General features: G+C 39.0%; 2 protein-coding genes across 4 annotated transcripts; both read right to left on the bottom strand.

Annotated features, from left to right (window-relative positions):
* Positions 1–250: 250 nt before the first annotated feature.
* Positions 251–9,096, bottom strand: katna1 (katanin p60 (ATPase containing) subunit A 1). Of its 3 annotated transcripts, none has more exons than XM_005746175.1 (11): positions 8,932–9,096; positions 7,133–7,298; positions 6,908–7,047; positions 4,965–5,160; positions 4,615–4,730; positions 4,303–4,408; positions 4,067–4,225; positions 3,588–3,714; positions 3,358–3,492; positions 2,710–2,836; positions 251–1,035 (listed from the first exon to the last, which is right to left on the bottom strand). In XM_005746175.1, exons 2-11 carry the CDS (start codon positions 7,292–7,294, stop codon positions 837–839), a joined length of 1,467 nt encoding a protein of 488 aa, XP_005746232.1. In that variant the 5' UTR covers positions 7,295–7,298; positions 8,932–9,096; the 3' UTR covers positions 251–836. The 3 variants fall into 3 exon arrangements, with proteins under 3 accessions (XP_005746232.1, XP_005746233.1, XP_005746234.1); XM_005746176.1 differs by having other exon boundaries at positions 7,133–7,295; XM_005746177.2 differs by lacking the exon at positions 8,932–9,096 and adding an exon at positions 8,574–8,882.
* A 3,571-nt stretch (positions 9,097–12,667) lies between these two features.
* Positions 12,668–17,259, bottom strand: srp9 (signal recognition particle 9). The gene is made up of 3 exons (XM_005746173.1): positions 17,047–17,259; positions 16,834–16,902; positions 12,668–13,379 (listed from the first exon to the last, which is right to left on the bottom strand). Exons 1-3 carry the CDS (start codon positions 17,116–17,118, stop codon positions 13,260–13,262), a joined length of 261 nt encoding a protein of 86 aa, XP_005746230.1. The 5' UTR covers positions 17,119–17,259; the 3' UTR covers positions 12,668–13,259.
* Between the last annotated feature and the right edge of the window lie 4,288 nt (positions 17,260–21,547).

The raw sequence follows: 21,547 nt of genomic DNA, 5'->3' as shown, positions 1-21,547 counted from the left end.
ATCCAACCATGCAAAATATGATTTATTTATTTATTACCATTTTTCAAGTGGTCTTAAACTTTTGATCGGGACTCTATTAAGGACACCCCCTCTCAGTAACATACAGATCCAAGCATAGAAAACCTGAAACAGAGCTTGCAGGATACAGGGGAAGTTGGACAGGTTTGTTTTGGTTGCAATTAAATGTGTGAACTCATCTGTGTGTAGATTTTTTTAAGCAGATATAGTGAGCAATAAATAAACTTGCACGTATCGCAATATAGAAATGGCTTCTTAGTTTAATGTTTATAAGAAAAAGTGTTATAGATCCATAGGGTTTAAAATAAAATCAAGTGCAAAGTGAAAAAAACAACAATAAAGGGAACAACATTTGATTGGCTGGTTCTGTATCCAACAGATACACCAGCACAAAGACAATAAAACGACACTGAGAATAAACTAATAATATAACATGTTTGGCCTTTTACTATTAGTGTATTTCAGGAAATGCCGACGTTTTGTCAGTTTTTCTAATAGCTATATCCGATTTGTCTAACATTTTGGCAACATGTTCAGGACCAGTCAACTAAAATGATTAAGTCCAAAAATGAATTGTATCAACAATCAGCTCCGAGTTGTTCTTCTTTCGACACTCACTGAGATGAAAAGGTTTGCATAGCAACAACATGTACAAGAGTTACCACTTTTCAAGTGCAATTACGTTTGTAATAAACCTGTCTGCTGATTCAGAAATGTACTTGCAGCTCGATACACCAGAGCTGACACATTTCTCCAAGAAAACATTTCAGTTAGCAGGAACACAAAACCTTACACTAAGCTGCACACTTAAAGTTTCATCAGCAGGAGCCAAACTCCTCGATCCACTTTTCATACTTTTCCAGGTCAGCTGCAGAAACTGATTTGGACACTTTCCTCAGAGCGGACTCAAAGTCCTCCATGGTGGTGGGCATGTGCATCTCATCCCGGGAAATGTTGCGGATCTCCTCTGGAGTGAGGCCTTCGATCCTTCGCCTCATGGCCATCAGAGATGCGTCCCTACGCGATACACAACAACGATTTGTCAGATTTCACTTAATACTGTTCATCACATACAAACCTTTAGGTGGGAATGTTAGGTTAAATTGAAACCAAACTCATGAATGTTTTCAGCGTGCATTATCATACTGCAAAATTGCACCCAGCTGTGGAGATTATTCTTGTTGCAGAGTCCCTTGCATCAGTGTCTCTCTTAGTCCCCAAGAAAGTGTTATAAAGCAAGCAACACAGCCAAAGAGTACCGTAACAGTCCACTAATAACTAACATCAAACACATATGGCTACCAGCACAGCAGACTTTAACACAAGCTCACAAAATGATGTGGTTTCACATAGGAATGTGCTAGCCAGTCTAGAACACAAGAAACCTAGAATTAGCGAGGAAGCAACAATTTGTCCACGTTAGCCGCTAATTTATTCTTAGCTAACAAACAGGAGCTTCGTGAGCATCAGCAGAGTGATCACGATTCACTCTCTCTCATCTGGTTAGTGTTAGCAAAAACTAGTTTTACTGCTAACACGGACAAATTGCAAGACATCTTATGTAGCAAAGTACCATATTTTTCAGACCATAAGGCGCACTGTTGATGAACGGGTCTGTTTTCATACATAAGGCGCATTAAGCGATACAAAACAGGCAGATAAGTCAAACTTTACTCAATTTATTCTTCTTGCTTCCTCCATTCATTAATGTTGAATTCTCTGGCAGCTGCTCTATTCCCATGTTGTTGCAGTATATTAAGGACTAACCTCGTATCTTGGACTGATTATCTCAGTTGTTCTCCTGACTGAAGTTTGGTCTGTTTACAGCATCCTGCCATGCTATTGCATTTGTTCACTTTTATCAAGTGGAAAATAGTTAGTGTTCATCCTCCAGCTTCACTGTGTATGTTACGCTAACATAGCTGTATCGCTAGGGATCAAGTAGCACATCATTATATACCAGATAGTCCAACTTCAGTAACCCTACAAATGTCACTCCTGTTTAGTTTTCTGTCTTCATTTATGTTGGAAGTGATAACAGAGCTGTACGTTTAAATTTTTTCTGAAATCTCTCAGTCATGGTATATCACGTTTAGGTGGAAACTAGCGAGCTAACTTCCTGCGAACTCCATTAAATTGACTAAATTCTATTTTCATGGATGCCTGGATGTTAAACTTAATTGTTACACCTGGTGAAGCAGCAACGCTGATCCTTTTATTAAAGATGAAAGAATTTAGACAGTTTTTAACTCTCTGTGATCCTGCAGTGTTCGTTTGACTCTGGGACCTGAAACAGACGGAGTTTTTGACCCTGGATTACTCCGCGAGGCTCCTTACTACGGCAGCCGTAATGCTCCAACAATCCATCAAGCGGTGCAGCTTCGTAGCTCACCAAAGTTGTACTAAAATGTTTTTTGACAGATTTTTGAGCGCAGTGTACCACATAAAATCGGTTCGAGGTCAGTAAGCACAACCAGAATTCATACATAAGCAAACCGGATTATTAGGCGCACTGTTGATTTTTCAGAAAATTCAAGGAGTTTAAGTGCACCTTATAGTGCAGAAAATATGGTACTGCAAATACCAAGACTACAGTTCATTTAACTACCAGGGCCATCAGTAAATATCAGCAGTTATCTGGAAGTTATGCTTAGTGTATTCTTGAAACTTCATTTTGAAATATGCCCTGACCTGCACACGTTAGTGATGTCAGCTCCTGAGTAACCCTCCATCTGCTCAGCAATCTTGTCCAAGTCCACGTCGCTGGCCAGCTCCAGCTCCCTCAGGTTAATCTTGAGCAGCTCCACTCGCCCCTTAGCTGCAAACAGAGGGCCAACAGCAACTAGAGCATGCTTTCTGCTTCAGTAAATGGTCATTTCATCAGCAATATTTACACGAAGACAGAAGGTCATCATTTACTCAGCATCGTTAGCAATTTAGCCCTCCTTGAGAATATTTATGTTGGGACTGTAATTCCATGTTGTACATTTCTAAATCAACATTTGTCAAGTTTAATTAACATAAAGCAGACACTGAACCAGGCAGCCTTCTGGCATGGTTATAAATGTTTCCATAGAACAGAAAGTAGCTTTAAAAAAAGCTGCATGTGCTGTCAGCTGTGTGCACTGTGCTTCAAATCAGTGGAATGTGAGGAATGTGGAGGCTGAGCAGCTGATGCTTGTCACCAAGTCGAGCAGTTATGATCCAATCTGTTATGATCTGTTATTAGTTATTGAAACATGCAACACTTTTCAGAGTTTAGAGTTGTTGGCAGTTTTCATTTTCAATAATTGCATTTCATTGCCTACAATGTGGAAATCAGTAAAACAACAATTGTACTTGAAGGAAGAGGAATGTAGATCCGCTTCTCCAGGCGCCTCCTCAGAGCCTCATCAATGTCCCATGGAAAGTTGGTTGCAGCCAGGACCATCACCATCTTTGATGGGTCGTCGTTCTCTGATGCTCCACCAACACCTGCGTAAAAACAACAACAAGAAGAGAAAAAAAAACTGCCTCCATCAAAAGGTAAATATATCTAGCATGAATGGAAATAGACAAAAGTTCTATACCATCCATTTGCACAAGTAGCTCTGCCTTTACTCTCCTGCTAGCTTCATGCTCCTCTGAGGTTCCTCTGCGGCTGCACATTGAGTCAATTTCATCAATGAAAATTGTGGTGGGAGCATAAAAACGTGCCTGTACGGGGACACATGCAATGACTCAGATCAAGGACAAAAAAAAAAAAAGTGTATTATTTTTAATACTAAGAAATTGTTTAACTTTACACAAAGATTGTTATAATTGGTTCACAAAAATGGCTTAACTTAATATGAAAGCACGTTTTATTCAGTTAATGATTATTTATTAATGAGTGATAAATTCACTCTCAGAAATAAAGGTGCGTTAGGTGATTTCCATCCACTAGAGGGCTCCAAAACTAACTTACAGTCCTGAAAAATTAAAGGAAATACTACTACAGACAACAGAAACTAAGTTCAGAACATTCAAGCACACCAACAAACACAAAACTGACAAAAACTGAACTTACCATTTCAAAGAGAAGGCGAACTAGTTTCTCAGACTCTCCTCTGTACTTGGAGGTCAGAGTTGATGAGGAGACATTGAAGAATGTGGTTCTACATTCAGTAGCAACTGCTTTAGCCAGAAGTGTTTTCCCGGTGCCAGGAGGTCCCACCATAAGCACACCCTAAAGAAGAAAATAACATCTATGTAACAGGACGCATGTGATACAAGTGATGACACAAACTTGTGCTTGCACACTACCTTCCAGGGTCGTCTTATTCCTTTAAAAAACGCTGGCATCCACATCGGCAACACAACTGCTTCTTTCAGCAGTTTTTTTGCATCTTCCAAGTCTGCGATGTCATCCCTATAAAAACAGTTTAGACTGATGTCAGATGTGAAAACTCTCAGGGAGGCTGGTGTTCATGCCAAGAAAGATAGATAAACCTCTACAGGACAAAAAGGCCATTAAGTGAAGCCAAAGCAGACATCCCAAAAACTACAGTTTGTCTAACGGAGGAAAGCTCAAAGACTACAGCTTAGTCATTCAAGGCATCTGAAACGTTCACCTACCATTTAATATTTGGATTTTGAGATATAATATCCCTCTCCAGAGCTTCCACGAGGTCTTTATCATATCCTGCCCCATCAAACCTCTTTGCTTCTTTCTCCTGGACATCTGATTTATTCTGAGAGGCAGACCATAAATAAGTAAATACAAATAAAATAACCCTTCCCAGTTCCTTGAACAAATCCCTCGGGGAAAAAAAACCCAAACTGGAATGACAGGCTAGGTAGTGAGTAAACAGACCGCATGTGATACTGTTTGATCAGCAATACTTTGTGACTTTTTGTTATGTGGTATAATAGAGAAGGCTGTGACTATGTGTGCTGCAACTTGGAACCGTCAACATATCGCTCACCTTATCGTCCTTTGCTTTGCCAGCAGCCTCCTTTGGTTCCTTCTTTTCTTTGCCCTTGGAAGGTCTGCTTCTGTCGCCGTTGGCCCCTCGGGGCAGGTGCCTCTGCTGGGCCTTCACAGCCACACTCAGGCGGTTGTTTGCAGGTTTGCTGTCTTTGTAGGGGTTGGTAGGACGTCTGACAGGACAGGGAGAATGTCTGTGAAGAAAACAGGGATAAGACTATCAACTGCAACCCCTTAATGTCAACAAGTGTTAAATCATTGAAACATTTACATTCTTTGTGAATCAGCTTTTGCCTTAGTGCTTGGAGCACAAACCAGACAGAACCGTATGATTGAGCTTTTTCCCCCCCCTTAAATATTACTGATCTGACACCACTCCGATTATTCTATCGGCCAATAGCCAACTAAAGAGCTTAATATCATAATCTTTCATTTAAAACTAGCAAGACCAGACCAAACTGCCACAGCACACAGTCAAAAAGCCAAAGGGGAAAAAAAAGGCTGAGACACTGTCCTGCATTTGAAGTTAATGTTACTCTTTTTTCCCCTCTAAACAAAAACAAACATTTATTTAACCAGGACGTAAAACTCGTGAGATCAAGCATCTTTTGTGATAGTGTCCTCGGTGATGATGATAATAAGCTAGCATGTTTTTTTAAGCATCATCATTTGCACTAGAAGCCTAAATTTTCCAGACTCTCAGTCCAATCTGCTTCTCATTTTGAGTCAAGGCAACCTCTGCGAACGAAAAATGAGACGAGCCCCTAAATGCCAAAAACAGTCCCATTAAACAGCCAACGTTACAGTTTTTTGTTGGGCTTTTTTTTTGGCACAGACATGTTTACAGACTGTACAAAAACAGATTTGGTCTCTTTGCATAATTTTCCTCTTAAAAAACTAAAATCTGTATGGTGGGTGAAATGGTTAGAGGCAGCTGTAGCCAAATAAGACGGCGTCCTTTGTGGTATCTGCTATCAAAGACGTTTGTGCTTCAGTTTTGCTGAGTGAAATTCCAGTATTTTATAAGACAGCACTGATGTGCAGATATCTGTGTTACAAATATACAGTCTGCTAATTACCAGATAACTTAAAACTCACTTGAACTGGGTGGGTGGAGTGCTATTTATTGTGTATAGCATCGGTATAAATACAATTACACAATATTAGAGAAAGAACCACAAGAATATGTAAAGGTTCTCAGTCATCTAGGTCATCGCAATCTAAGGAGCTTGGAAAGAAAGAGTCTGGACTTCTTTAAGCTTCTTAACAGAGAAGCTGATGAGATGAGAGGTGAAACATCTTCAAGAAACTTAAAGAAGTCCAGACGCTTTTCTTTCCAAGCTTCTTAGACAACCATACAAATCACATGATCCTCTGTGAGTAGTAGTCAGAGATGGTGTGGTAGAATAACTTCCTTTTAACAGGAAGAGACCTCTGACAGAACCAAGCTTAAGGTGGAGCAGCTATCTGCCATAATCTGCTTGTGGCAGATAGCTGCTCTCATCCCAAAAAGGACATTTCTGGCTTTGATAAAATAAATATATACATTTTTAAAAATTACTAATGTTGTTCAAAATGGAGCATGTGGCCAAAAAAATATGTTACAAGCATACAAGCAACATAATAAAAGGTGAATTTTTCAAGAAGTGCATCTCTGACAGTTAAAAATACACAGTTTGAGGTTTACCAGCCATCTTTCTGGAGGGCAGAGCAGGAACAAATCAAGCTCACAGAGGCTTACAGAGGTTCACTGATCTCAATCATATGACTACATCATGACTATTGTTCTTGGCTTATTCAACAATTGCAGTTCAGAAAACTGCAGAATTACACCAGAAGCAGATATGTGTTCACGAAGCATCGGAATTTGTAGCATATGAAATTTCCTAAGCAACGAATAAGCAGAAAATAATACGTGTATGTAAATAGCCAGTGCAGTACCTCTGTTCCACATGCAAAGGTCTCATTTCAAAATCATCATGGTTACTGGGTTTAACAGGAGCTGTGTCCAACTGAAAGTTCCCCAGAGTTGACATTATGTCCTGAACTTGTTGATTCTCTTCGATGATTTCCTGCCACAGCTGAGAAACAACCACAGGTGCATGCATAAGAAAAATTGGTACCGGCTCCTCATATGATCAGATAAAAGATCAGCACTACATTTACCTGCTGCCACCTCTGCTGGAAACTGCTGTCTCGCAACGTGTACACATATTTTTTGATTTGTTCAAGCAGCCCATGATAGAGAACACTGGCTGAGCTGTAGTTTCCCAGCAAGGCATATTCACGAGCCAGTTTCAGATTCTCACTAATTTCCCGTAGACTCATACTGCTGTGGAAACAGACAACAGGTTCACAAAAACTTATAACGCTGACTGGTCAAAGTGGGCATGCTGCTGACAGTGAAATAAGGAGTGTTGAATAACTACAGCGCAGACAGAGATTGAAGTTTTAAAAATCTTACCAAAAAACAAAAAGCTTGCATTCACCTGGTGTAATCAGTAGAACATTTTCTCAGGACCATTTGAGGAACTACCCGTGTTCCTACTGGAAATGCAGGCAGTTTCTACATCAAGTACCATTTTTCTAACAAGGTCTAGTTTCCTGCCATTGTAAAAAATAAATTTAAATATTCAATTCAATTTTGTTTATATAGTGTCAAGTCCTAACAGCAGTCACCTCAAGGTAAAGACCCTAACAAAAATATAGAGAAACCTCAACATTCAGAGGACCGCCTTATGAGCAAGCACTTGGTGACAACGGGAGGTAAAAACTCCCTTTTAACAGAAAGAAACCTCCTGTAGGCCCAAGCAGGGGCAGTAATCTATTGAAAGTAGTTGGGGGTGATGGATAAGGAGGTAAGACAAAAGACACAGTGTGAAAACGAGTCAGAGATTAATTAAATGCAAACTAATGTATAAACAGACAGTGAAAAGAGGAGACAGGTGCCCTGTTGTGCTTCAACACAAAAACATGAAGCTACTGTAAAACTAACAAATTGTAAAGATCCACTGGTTTTAGTATTACTGCTTTCTTCTTTACTTTTTACCTTAAATTCTTTTTCCTGGTTATTCTTTGTTCTGATACAGATTGAGGTTTGATTTACTCCCTGAAAAATAAAATTTTTGTTTTTCCCAAAGGGCCAGAAATAGCAGGACATAGAATGGAATAATGTCACGCAGACTTATTACCCGAACCACTGTTCATGCGGACTGAAGTGCTCATTTTGAGCCTGGAAAACACTACAGTGACCTTTTTGAAGTGGCATATTACAAGCCATAAGGTCTCTATTACGTACTAGAATCATTACACTTGTTAAACAGATATTTTATATGCATTTGCATTTTTTACTATCCAGATTATCTGGACATAAATACCTAAACTTTAATAGCTGGCCTTAAAATACCATCTTGGTGCTAGTTCCATTGTCAGATGGCCCGGGCACAACACCTCTGTTGTATACAATCTATGAAAAATACCCAAGAACATATGTAGTGCCATCTGGACACTGCTTTATATAAGAGTGATACTATATTTACGACACGTGCACAGTTTAAAACATGTCACATTCAGCGAAACATACGTAGTTGACAAGTGTGACTAGCACCTCTCAGCTGAAGTTGTTTCTCCACAGATTAGACGGAGCCTCGCCCAACTATAATCTGTTAAAGGCAAAATGCGACACTCAAGTCCACACGTACAAGATGCTAACGTTTCAAAGATGAGAAGAACAGCTCCTTTGTTCGTAGGAACCTAAATGTTAGGCAAGATAACTAAACTAAACGCTAGTGTACGTTTGTACGCGGTAGTGGTGACGTTAACGACAACCGACGCATCCTTAAGTTTGAATTTCAAGCCGGCTGGCTGGCTTCTCTCACTCTGGTTCAAACTGTAAACGCATCGTCTTCGCAAAACTTGATGAACACAGTTGCTGAAACGACACTGAAACAGCTTTTGACACAAACCTGGTGTAAGTCGCATTTATGCTCAACTTTTCCTAAATGTGGCCGTGGTTCAGAGAAAGGCTGCGCACAGAATCCATCGGACTGGAAAAATAACTACACGATCTGGGGACATTTGTAGTCCAATTCATGACGGAAGTTTGTCACAGCGCACGTTGCGTATGCAAACCAGCTAGGGGCGAAAAGTTTTGAACTTCCGTTTTCGACCTTCAAAATTAAAACGTCAAACGTTATATGGACGTAAAAGCACAAAAAACTAAACGTAGAGTTTCCTGAAAAAACAATAACGTCACTACGACTACAGTGAATTACTCGCCCTAACTCGGTCATCTTAAGTAAGGCAAAGTTTGCATAATTTTTTAAAAAGTTCCTTCTGACGAAAGGCAGCCATCAGTTATCTATTAACATAAAACATTTCTGAATATTCCTGCTGTATTTTTTAAGTTCACTCTTTAGGGGAGCAGTGGTTGGCACTGTTGCCTCAGAGCAAGAAGATCCTGGATTTGAATCTGCTAACCTGGAGTCTATCTGTGCAGATGTGAGTAGCTGGGCTCTCTCTGTGCGTTCCTCTTCTTCCCAAAGGAATGTGATTCTAATTTGTGAATATGAGTGTGTATAGTTGTCTTTCTTTGTGTCAACCTGGTGACAGACGTGAAACCTGTGCCCTGTTGTTGCCCAATGACACCTGGGTTGGACTCTTGCCACCTTGAATTGAATACGCAGAAGAAAAATGGACGGACCTTTAATAAAGATCTTCATATTTTGGGCGAGCACATGTGCTTATACCAGGGTTTTAATAGTTTTGCAATTTTCATTAGTTTTTATTTTTATTTAGTTTTGACTTCAGATTTTCAATTTTATATCAGTTTTAATTCGTTTTTACCAATTGTTTGCTAGTTTAGTTTAGTTTTTATTTTTTTGAAAATCCTTAGTTTCAGTTTAGTTTTGATTAGTTTCAGTTATAGTTTTAGTTGTGTTTGCAAAAATTAAGTGTAACAAAATCCCAGTTTCGTCATATCAGTCATTCTCTTCTGCTTATTTTTGGGTATGTTGCTATTCCAGCTACCATACCCTGCACCCTACACAGGTCGCCTATCTGTCGCAGGGCTAACACGCAGAGACAGACAACTCACATTTCCACCTATGGGTTCTTTAAATAAATACATACATACATAAAGGCAGATGAACAACCATTGATACCAGGCAACTATCCATCCATTCGCTTCCGCTTATCCTTTTCAGGGTCGCGGGGAGCGCTGGAGCCTATCCCAGCTGTCATAGGGCGGGGTACACCCTGGACAGGTCGCCAGTCTGTCGCAGGGCCAACACACAGAGACAGACAACCATTCGCATTCACTCGCACATAGTGGCAATTTGGATTATCCAATCAACCTATCCCCACAAGTTGCATGTCTTTGGACGGTGGGAGGAAGCCGGAGTACCCAGAGGGAACCCACGCGGGGAGAACATGCAAACTCCACACAGAAAGACCCCGGCCTGATGGTGGAATTGAACTCAGGACCTTCTTGCTGTGCGGCAACAGTGCTAACCACCGTGCACCGAGCTGCCCTTACCAGGCAACTATAAAATGTATATCTTGGCCCCAATGAGACTATTAACTCTTGCAGCACCGGGTGTTCGTAATTTTGGTTCAAGTGAATTGATAAACTTTTTGAAGGCAATTAACTCACACAGTTATGTAGATATCCCCGTCCTGTTGTCTCGGGATGCATCACGCTGCCTTGCCTGGGGTTAGCTTCTGTTTTCTGGCTTCTGTTTCTGGGGATGAGGGTTGAGTGTGCTCCCTTACCTTCTCAAGGTAAGGGAGCTCAAGCCTTCTTGTGTGAGCTTTTCAAGTGCACTTTAAGGTTTGTGGGATTTTTTTCCCTTTAGAAATGTCCCTCATAATTTGTCTCTTTCCACTACAAGACACTTTGCTTTATCCAAAACACAGTCATATTCAAAGTAATCCCAAATTGGACTCTGGCGCTTTCTCCCGACATGATTCTGAGCGTGGACGGAGCAGCAACACAGACGACTCGACTAACGTACTGCTACCTGCTGGCATAATTAGACGGCAAGAAAAAAATCTGGAAACTAAACTTCATTTTCACCCTTGACTATTGTATGACACGCACACATCAATGAAAACTAAACACATTTTTGCTATAAATTCAGTTAATTTTAGTTAGTTTTCCTTTTTTTTGTTTTTATTTTTTTATTTCAGTTAACGAAAATGTTTTTTCACTTCTAGTTTTCGTTAACGATAATAACCTTGGATTAAACTATGATAAACTTAACTTTCAGCATTTGTATTACTGATGAAAATGTTGACAGGGAAGACCCAAATACACATGTTTGTAGTTAGTTAGAAAAAAAGGCACTTTGACTACAACTGAAAAATGAATGAATATTCCTGAATATTTACAAGAACTCAACAGCAGGGAGCCAGCAAAGAAAAGAACAATAGGTACAGAGATACTGAAAAATAAATTACAATCAATTCATGATTTACAGATCAAAGTTGATCTATGAAGGAACAAAACACATGTAGTTTGTTTTTTATGTGGAGAACGTCATCCCGCATGACTGATTTATTGGTGGCTTAGGCTGTTGGACATTTGCACCTTAGAGAGCTCAAGGAGCTCAGTGACACCCTAATCCAGATCTGGAAAAAGATCCCCAGCACACCATCCACTGTTACATTAGGAGCATTCTCCAACAACATCATCCCCAGTGCCACTCATGGGGGAGAGCACATCATGTTTGAGACCGTTCTGCAGCTGCCATCCTACCTCAGAGCCGGGATCTGTACAAGGAAGAAGGTTCAGCATATCCACGACATCTTTCCAGCTGCTCATTTCACAAAACTATAATTTTAGAAACCAACATATTATCAAATATCATTGTTTCTATTTTGTCTTTCAACAAGAGGTTTGTATACTCCTGTTTTCCTTCATGTGCAGCTTTGCTTATTCTCTTTGGACTTGCCCCCAGGCTCCTTATTTCTATTGTTTGGATTTTGTGAATGTACTGGTAATTTCAACAATTAAAGGCTCACTTTGAAGTCATCCTTGCGTTTGTGTGCCTGCATTAAACACTCACTCCAGCTTTAAATATGACACAAATAGAAATTTTTATTTTTGCTTCTGTAATACCTTTTTCATATTGATCACTATGAATGAAAAAGTAAAAACAAGAACTTGAAAAATAATTGGACCAAGAATAAAAAAGTTACATAATTCACGAAGGGTTTTTTTTTCCTGGGAAAAACTTGGTTAATTAAAACAAACATAACTTTTTCAGCTTCACTGAAATACACAGAAGGCCGATAAATGATCCATGTCCATCTGAGGACAGGATGTTGCTGTGGTGCAGGAGTAAGAGTACCTGAGTACATGAACAACAGGAAGACCGACACACAGGTGATCGTTTAAATTAGTAAGCCCTTTTTAATTCAGTTTGCTTTGCTATATAATATTGCTTAAATTTGTTTTTCTAAATCAGCATTTATATTATATGTTTATTTACTTTGACTTATGACTAAGCTACATAAAACTGTACTTTTTGATTTTGTTGCATTTGAGTTATTTTAACTGCTTGGGCTAAATAAAGGACGTGTTATCTCATTAATTCAAACCCAATGTCATATAAGCTGTCTCGCATAATAACGTTGACGTATGACAGTTGAACACAATATAATCCATAACGAGATGAATAAAAGAGATATATTGCTGACTGGGGTAAACAACCATTTATTGAACATGTCAGTGTGGAAACACTGGGTTTTCTCCACACCCTTGCTGGGAAATCAGAAAGCTCCGCTTCATTCATGTGGCACAATGAGGGGGGGGGACAAAAATCAAAGTAAACTGGGCTTAAACTGAATCTGACATAGCTAGAAAGATGAAAAAAATAAAGACAAGTTATCTTCATTGCTCATCTTTTTCTTCCCCTTCAAAACTAAAAATTTATGGAAATGTCTTTAAAGAATTCAAGGTGCCAAAGCTGCTTACTTAGCAGCTAATGTTGTTCCACGCCTACACGGATCTTACATTTAACTTACACCATTAGGGATGTGATCATGCCTGTAAAGGAAAGGTGGACAGTGAAACTTTAAAAAAAAAATTAAAAAAAATCCTGAAAATATATACAGTATATATCTATAGCTTCTCTGGCAGCATTAAACCAGTGTAAGCAGCCAGATCCAGCTCCCCACATTCCCGTTTTACAGACTCGTCCCACTCTGATGTTTCTATTCTCTCAGCAGCACCACCATGTCCTCTGAACTCAGTCCGAGAGCTCCAAAACTTTAGCTCTTCAAGAGCATTTTAGTCCGTCTCCATGGCACCACTGTGCGTCTCCTTGGACACCATGAGTCTCATCAGCTTCCCATGGAGCTTTTCAATCTTCTTCACGTCCTGGGCCTGGTCTGTCTTGTATTGTAAACACTGTAAAGATGGAGAAGACACCAAATGAAGGCAGTTACAGCATGAAAACTACAGGTTTTTACTGTTTTATAGTAGTGATTAAGTAGTCACCTAAATGATAGAGTTACATTGTTGCTTTCTTTTGGTGGTGCACACCTTTTTGTAAATCAATAATTGCTTGATACAGAGTTACATTATTTTGGCATGTGTACACGGTTCTACACTCAATGCCTTTTTAAAATAAATCTTACTATAATTATGTGACAAGAACACAATCAGCATCTTCTTAGCTCATGGATGAAATCCAAACTTCAATTAGACTGTAACTGGTCACAGAAGTCATTGTTATGCTTTGTAGCCTTGTGTAGCAGCACCACAGCTCTCCATTTGAGCAAGACCCACCATCAACAACAATATTCCAACACATTGGAGCTGGGGTTGGGTTTACAACCATGAGAGGTGAGCCTTAAGAGAGCTCAGCAACATCCAGGAACACCACACTACCACAACTAATTAAGCCAGCACCAAGTACCCAGGGAAGACCCGCACAGACACAGGGAGAACATGCAATCTCCACAGAAAATGAACCTAGCCAGGATTCAAACCAGGGACATTTTTGCTGTAAAGTTACAGTGAAAACAACCAATTCAGGTCCCTGGCTGGTCAACCGGTGCATCTCTAGAAAACATCAACCAAACAACATGCACTATGACACAGCTGTGCTTGATGTGTTGGTTACCAAACAGCCCCACTTATATTCTCATATGAATAATACTAGACTCAAAGAAGTCTTCACCATGTATCACAACCCAAAAATTAAAGATATTAATTCCAGTCCAAAGATCCATTAATTACTTTATACAAACTGTATGCGATGATTTACAAAGGGTCATTCCAATTTCAATACAAATTTCATGGCCCAAGTAAAGGCTTGTCTAGCCACTTTCAAGTCATTTGTTTCCACAGGCAATAATAAAATATGGCTCTCTCAAAACTTTATCTCAAAAAGATAAAAGCCTGAAATTTTCACTTGTTTTTCTTTACACAGAGCTGAATCAGGACCTGTAATTTGTGACTGAAATATATAAAAACAAATGCCAGTACTGGCTAGTTGAAAACTATAAGCAGTCCTGTAAAGTACCATATATGAGCACACATTAATAATAATACAAAATAAATACATAAATAAAAACCTTCACATTGAGAAGTACTTATAACTGAAATCATTATTTTGTTAAATATATGCATATCCTTCATTTTTCAAGACCCCCGTTGTAAGCAGCATGGTCAAGAAGCACTCTCATATTTCAGATTATGCTATCTATCTATGCGCACACACACAAACTTTCATGCAGTCAGTATATCGAATACCTGTGGCAGTTGTGGCATTAAGATTAGGGCTGGGTTATACTTATACATCAGACTGCAAGTTATGCCATGTCGACATGGCAACTTGGCTTTGCAAGACTACTTATGTGGAATAACTTACTAAGCCATTTTTCGTAACTTTTAATTGTTTTGCTATATTTACTTTTCAAGATCAATTCTACCTGCCACTTTGAGACTTATCGCCCTGAAGAAGTCTTGTAATTAAGATTACATTTAAAACTCCTACCGGCAAGCAGGGATCAGGAAATTACAAGTTAAAAAGTATTCTACGTGTTTTATTTTGTATTATTGTGAAATACAACTAGACACCACTCACAAGCTGTTGCTCAGTGGCTTTTGCCATGTGATATTTGTATTATTAGTGTGTGCTAAAATATGGCACAGAGAAATTATTACAGAGAAATGTCTCTTTCCAAAATAAAAGCTATACTATCCGCTTCTTCTGGGCTATATTCTCAGCAGCATATTAAACATATCAGGTCTCCATAAGGAGAATCATGTGCTAACGGCTGTCTCAATGACTCGGGTAAAGTTTGTAGCATGCGTGCTTGTTGTTTTTGTCTGCTTCCACTTATCTTTGTACTAGGATGATGTCGGCGTAAATGTGCAGTCACATTCGTTGTGTTCCCACTAGTGCTGTCAGCGTTAATCTCGTTGAAATGACATTAACGCCACAACACGGCAAATCTCCGATACTGCGGATCGCCCCGTGCGTGGGGCTGGACGGCCAACACATTAACGAGCTAACTGCGCTAACGCACTAGTTCCCACCAATGTAATTGAGCATTGCGTGGCACATCCAACATACTGTTTTACTTTTGTCCATGACACGCTTACCATCAGGATCATACGTCACATGAAAACCAAAATAGTTCCAAACACCAGATCTGAATGAGGGTGGGGAGGTTCAATTTGCCATGTTGCAAGGAGAGCTTAACTTCTGTCTGCTAGCTTGCCCTGCGCTCAGTGAATCTGCGTTCGACTACTCCGCCTAGGCTGCACTGTCGAGCGCAGATCCACTGAGCGCTCAACACAGACAGCATCGTCAGAAGGAAAGTTGATAAAATAAATTAAAAATTTTGTATTGTTCGATACATATGCGTACCGAACCGAAAGCACTGAATCGAACGGTTCAATATCGATACGAGTATCGTTGCACCCTTAAGGTATATATATATGTGTGTGTGTCCTAAAATACAGAGTATGTTTCAATCCTGTACTAAGAAATATCAAAATGAAAATTTCCAGCTTTTATCTTTAATAGTTTTAATAGTTTGAGGTGTTCATGTTCAAACATTGCCTCAAATTTCAAAGTGCACAAACATGATAGATGGAGATGTTGAGCAGAAGGCTCACAATGATTTGAGACTGAATTAATCATATGCAATTACCTCACTTAAAGAAAAAGTGGGCAAAGTGGCATGATAATCTACATACTCTCATTTTCTCCTGTGCCTAAGAACCATTTAAGCCTCTTTACCCTGATTTTATATGAATTTATGGATAAATGATTTTGAAACGAAATTAAATCTAAGAACTTTCTTAGCATTTTGACAATGGGATCTACTCTAAGTATTAGGAAAGTTTATGAATATAGGGCTAGATGCCAATATTATAGATCTGTAGTCTTCTCTAAAGATGAGTTTACCCGCCAACCTTCCAAAAAAATTCATAGAAGTGAAGAATTTGGGATATCTGGAATATAATGCAGCCAGGCCATTAGACATTGGGTATCACTGTCAAGTAAGCCTAATATTTCTACCATAAAATGAACACGGAAAAATCCAGCACAACACAGGAAGAAGAAAAACAGCTAAAATGGTGTATCCCCCTCCCACTGCTCACACTTTATTACACAACAAAACGTAAAATATTACAGGAGCTTTATTAAACAAAAAAAGAAAAAAAAAACCTCGCAGCTGCTAGCCTGCTTGTGTTACTCCGCTACACGTTACGATTTAGCCTCACGCAAACTAGTACCAGCAGACTTAGAAAACAAAGAAGTTTTAAGAGGTTTCTCAAGATAACCTCTCATATTTCACTGGCTGGTACAAACAATTCCACGTTTTTTCCTCGGTGTACTTACCACAGCATTGTCAGTCACTTTAATGCACAGGTTTCCGTCGCAGTGTCTGTATTTTAGAACCACTCTGACCTGAAAAAAGAAATAACATAACAAAAATGTTCAGAATTTAACATGAAAAAATATCGAACCAACAGTCAGCACAGTCACGTCGCTAACGTGCCATTTAGCTAACAGGCTATCCAGTATGGTACTTATTAAATAAAGCGTTATTACCTTCATTGGGTCTGTCAGATACAGTTTTTCTGCTGCACGGGCGAACTCCTCCCACGTCTGATAGTAAGGCATTGTTTTCACAAAGCTACAATACTAACAAAAGCAGAAAACAAGTTTGAATCGGATGTTCGCGTTTGCTAACTTCGGAACACCACATCAGCAGCAACGTGAGTACAACCAATCAGACCGAAGAGACCACGGCGCGAACCCATATCCGGTGTGCGCATTCAAAATAAAAGCACAAGACTTGAACTTACTGAAAAATCACAAAAAAAAGGTAAGAGTACCGTAAATCGAGCAGTGCTCCCTTACAAGCTATTAAAAGAGACGACGAACTGAAACACTGACTTGATAAAAATCCTAGACCCGATTAGACCTTTGATCTTTTAAGCCTAAAACTCTGATTGGGACCTGGCATTTTTGTTTGTTTGTTCGTTTTCTTTGGGGGGGGGGGTCTCTGTATGTTTGATCGTGTCATTTCATTCATCTGAAGGTGGCAAAATTCCCTCTGAATAAATAAGGGCCTTCAAAAAAATTATGTGCTGTGAACACAGGCCATAGAAAAGAAAAATCCAACACTGAGGGAAATCAATGTCACTAATGGAGCAGAGAGAAAATAAAATAATGTAGACTAATAGAATTCATCTAACTCCTAACTCTTGTGTCTTGGGGTGAGTTTAGTCAGAAAGATATGATTATATATGTATAAACAGCACTAGCAATGAAATATTACAAAGTTTTAAAACATTTACATTTAATTTAAGCCTTCAAAATTAATGTTTCATCAAGATACGGCCACATGATATAGGCTGACCTGAAATGCAAGATGAATAAATTGATATAACATACTTCCTCAATGAGCCTTTTTTAAACGGTGGTTTAAAAAGATTAAGTTAAAAGAAAACACATAACAAATAGCTTATTTAAGCAGAATGGTATAAAAGGCAATAAGAGGCAAACACGTTTGTTGATAAGGCACAAACCTGAAATTTCATTAAATGCAATCAAATAAAATCAGCATACACTTAAATTTTTGAAAACTTAAGTAATAACATAACACATGACAAAGTAAATAGATATTTCGAATTCAACAAAGCAAAAGTAAGCAGTTACGCAGAGTCATATAGAACAGTTTTTAATTTGTTTATTTATTTGTGTATTTATTTATGGAATGTCATACACTAGTTCAGTAACGTAAATATTGCCTCTCGTTTTTCTGAGGAGTGGGGATGGTTTGTTTTGCTTTTGTTTTGAAATTGTACACAGGCCCAGACCCGGAAATGTTACTGTGCTGTAAAGCGTGGGAATGCCTTTATGTCGCCTCCAAGTGGTTGTGGTTAAAGACGACTAAAATAACAAAATTTAAAATCATACACCCCAAGTATTTGGAATATTGAACGACAGCAAAGTAAAGTACTTAAGTAATAATAATACAAATAACAATAATAAGAAGAAATGAAAAAAAAATGAGGACATGCTCATTATGTAAATTTCAAGTAAAAAATATTATATGTTGAAAATGAGAAATTATTATTATATTTTAAACATATGTGATCATTTTAAATGTGGCTGTTAAATTAAAAGAGAAAAATCACAATCACAACACAAAGTTTTAAAGAAATGAACAATTTCATCCAGAGTGATACATATTAATTACAAACACAAAGGACAGGAACGAGAAACGAGCACTAATGTAACACTACTCCTTTTTATCAGTTAAGTAGAGTTACTAAATTATTTACACATGACTGCACTCTTTGATTTACACATTACACATAACACATAAAAAGAGGGTTACACCTTCACACTATTGTCACATAAATGTCAGAGTTGGGGTGTGAAGTGAACCCAACTACATGAAATAGAATCTCTGGGTCTTTGCTATTAATTTGTTAAGATTAGTGGCAAAGAACCAGTTAGGTTTTTTTCTTAACTTAATTAGTTAAGAAAAAAAAAGCATAGCAGCAGGAAAAATACCTTATAATTGAAGCAGAGCAAAAACAAAAACAAAAAAACCCCAAAACAAAATAAAAAAACAAAACTCAGGAAACTAAACTGATGCCCAGAGAAACAAACAGGGAAAAAAGAGACAACTGCACTGAGACAAAGACTGACAAGATGACAGATAAAAGAAAACAGAGGAAGGCAAAGGATATAGGAAGCAACATGGAAATCCCGAAGGAACTAAACACACAAGAAATAAAGTCAAAGTAGCAAATGGACCAAGAATGACAAAACAATGGTTTGCAAATTAACACAAAAAAACAACCTTAACAGTCACTGTGAGTCCTCTGAGGTCCAAGAAACCCCAATTCTTACCCAGGGCTATCACAGTATGTAATTTTTGTTTTTATGAAATTGTTCTCTCATGTCTTCACAACCAGGGAGCAAAGAAAATAATAATTTTAACTGAAACACATCTAAATCTTCTCACGTTTTCCCTATAAATTTAGGGTTCCATTTATGACTTACTGTCTTAAAGCAGGGGTGGGGAACTCCAGGCCTCAAGGGCTGGTGTCCTGGAGGTTTTAGATATAACCGTGGGTCAACACGCCTGATTTAAATGATTAGTTCATTATGAGGCCTCTGGAGAACTTCAAGACATGTTGAAGAGGTAATTTGGGCATTTAAATCAGCTATGTTGGATAAAGGACACATCTAAAACCTGCAAGACACCGGCCCTTGAAGCCTGGAGTTCCCCACCCCTGTCTTAGAGCTCAGAGGATTAGGACTAATAAGTACCAATGCACCTAAGGTACTAGAAAAATATTTTAGTGAAGTAAGTGTGGAAAAGAATTACAGTACCCAAATACAAAGATGTTTTTTAACACTGGCAGAATGTTGGTAATGTTGTGGAGATCATTTCATGGCCTCCACACTAGATGGCAGACAGAGTTCACTGGCATCTGGGGTGAACTTTAGAGACCTAATGAGCGCAGAAGAAAACTGATGCAACAAAACTGAGTTCAGATCAGGCTGCTTGCATCAGGATTTGGATGGTGCCCTTTTGCCTTTGAGCAGTTTGCAGTGAGAGTATGCTTCATTTGCCTCAGATCTAATGACATTTACTGCTTCATTGTGTTAGATGTCACAACAACAGAGCTGGTGAGGAGTGGGCGTTGTGCTGATGGTTCATTCATCATCGGTGAGTCAGTCACAGCTCAGTCACTCGAGTGGATGACTTGTATTGATTTCGGATTTTAGGATGGATGGTGCTAGTGTTTCGACACATACGCACCCACGGGAACTCCATCCTCACAGAAGAACACAGCGACAAGACCCTTCATGAACAAACTGACAAAACACAGGCTTTTAGCACGAAGAACCTGCATCTCAGAGGCAACATTGCAAACTATAGCTGCCTCTAATGTTGTGGTAAAAGTCTGTTTGTCCTTTCCACTACATACAGTTTGATAATGATATTTCTAGGAAGCTGTTAGATGTCCTAGAAGAGGATAATAGAATGTGTAATCTGTTATGTTTTGGGATTTGCCACCTTGTACTTGCAGTCTACAAGAACTATAGAGTCAGGTGTTGAGTCAGGTCTTTCCCTTCGGCTATAAAACCACAACGACACACAGGAGTGGTTTGTGCACTTATACAATTCAGGGAGGAGGAGGATCTCCTTCAGCTACATAAAGAAATAGTCCTTTCAGTTTTGTGGACTAACTGATTCAGCCTCACCTCTGATAAGCTTCTTTCAGCCCTTTTGTGTGTCAGTAGCTTACAGGACTTCACTTGATGATGGACATGTGATATATCCCACACACATATGGCTGAAATTCAAGCAACCAGTTAAAATAGAAACACTCGCTGTGGCTGCGGATCTGTAATGGTGACAACAGGATGACAATTTTGCCTCTCGCTGACTTGCACATTAATAATCGTCAGGGATCAGCAGTCAGCGTTTTTACCACACCAGCATGAACTCTCACATCAATCCACTCACACATAAACACACACCCGCAGTAGAGAGAGTGACCAGCAGTAAATCACACAGTTTGTGTCAGGCACCACCTGTGGCAGAACATCAGCTGTCTGTGTTTCTGACACCTGTTTGTCTTTGTGGGGAGGGCTACAAGTTGTTTTTGTGTGTGTGTACTTGAAAGTAAAATCCTCAAATGTATTTTCTCAGTCAAAGACATTAATAAAAATTCCCATCAGAGTAGGGAGGGATTCTTTATGAGACAAAGCCTGTTAAAAGCTTGAGAACCACTGAATCACACTAAAGTCTGAATGTTTCCAGCTTTCATTTTACAGTGTGTTCAGAAAGCATTCAGACCCCTCCCCCGAAATATCACATTTACATAGTCTTTGGCAAAAACACAACGACACATTTCTCTTGATCATTGCTGAGATGTTTCTACACCTTGATTAGAGTCCACCCGTGCTAAACTCAATTGATTGGATGCGATCTGGAAAGACACACAGCTCTCTATAAAAGGTTTCACAACTGATTATATATATGAGAGCAAATAACAAGCCCAACAAGCGGGGGGGG

Source organism: Pundamilia nyererei, unplaced genomic scaffold, assembly GCF_000239375.1.
Source record: "Pundamilia nyererei isolate P.nyererei 1_Seehausen unplaced genomic scaffold, PunNye1.0 scaffold00174, whole genome shotgun sequence".
Lineage (NCBI taxonomy): Eukaryota > Metazoa > Chordata > Actinopteri > Cichliformes > Cichlidae > Pundamilia > Pundamilia nyererei.
The sequence above is the reverse complement of the archived record's forward strand: the minus strand, read 5'-3'. Positions and strand labels throughout refer to the sequence as shown.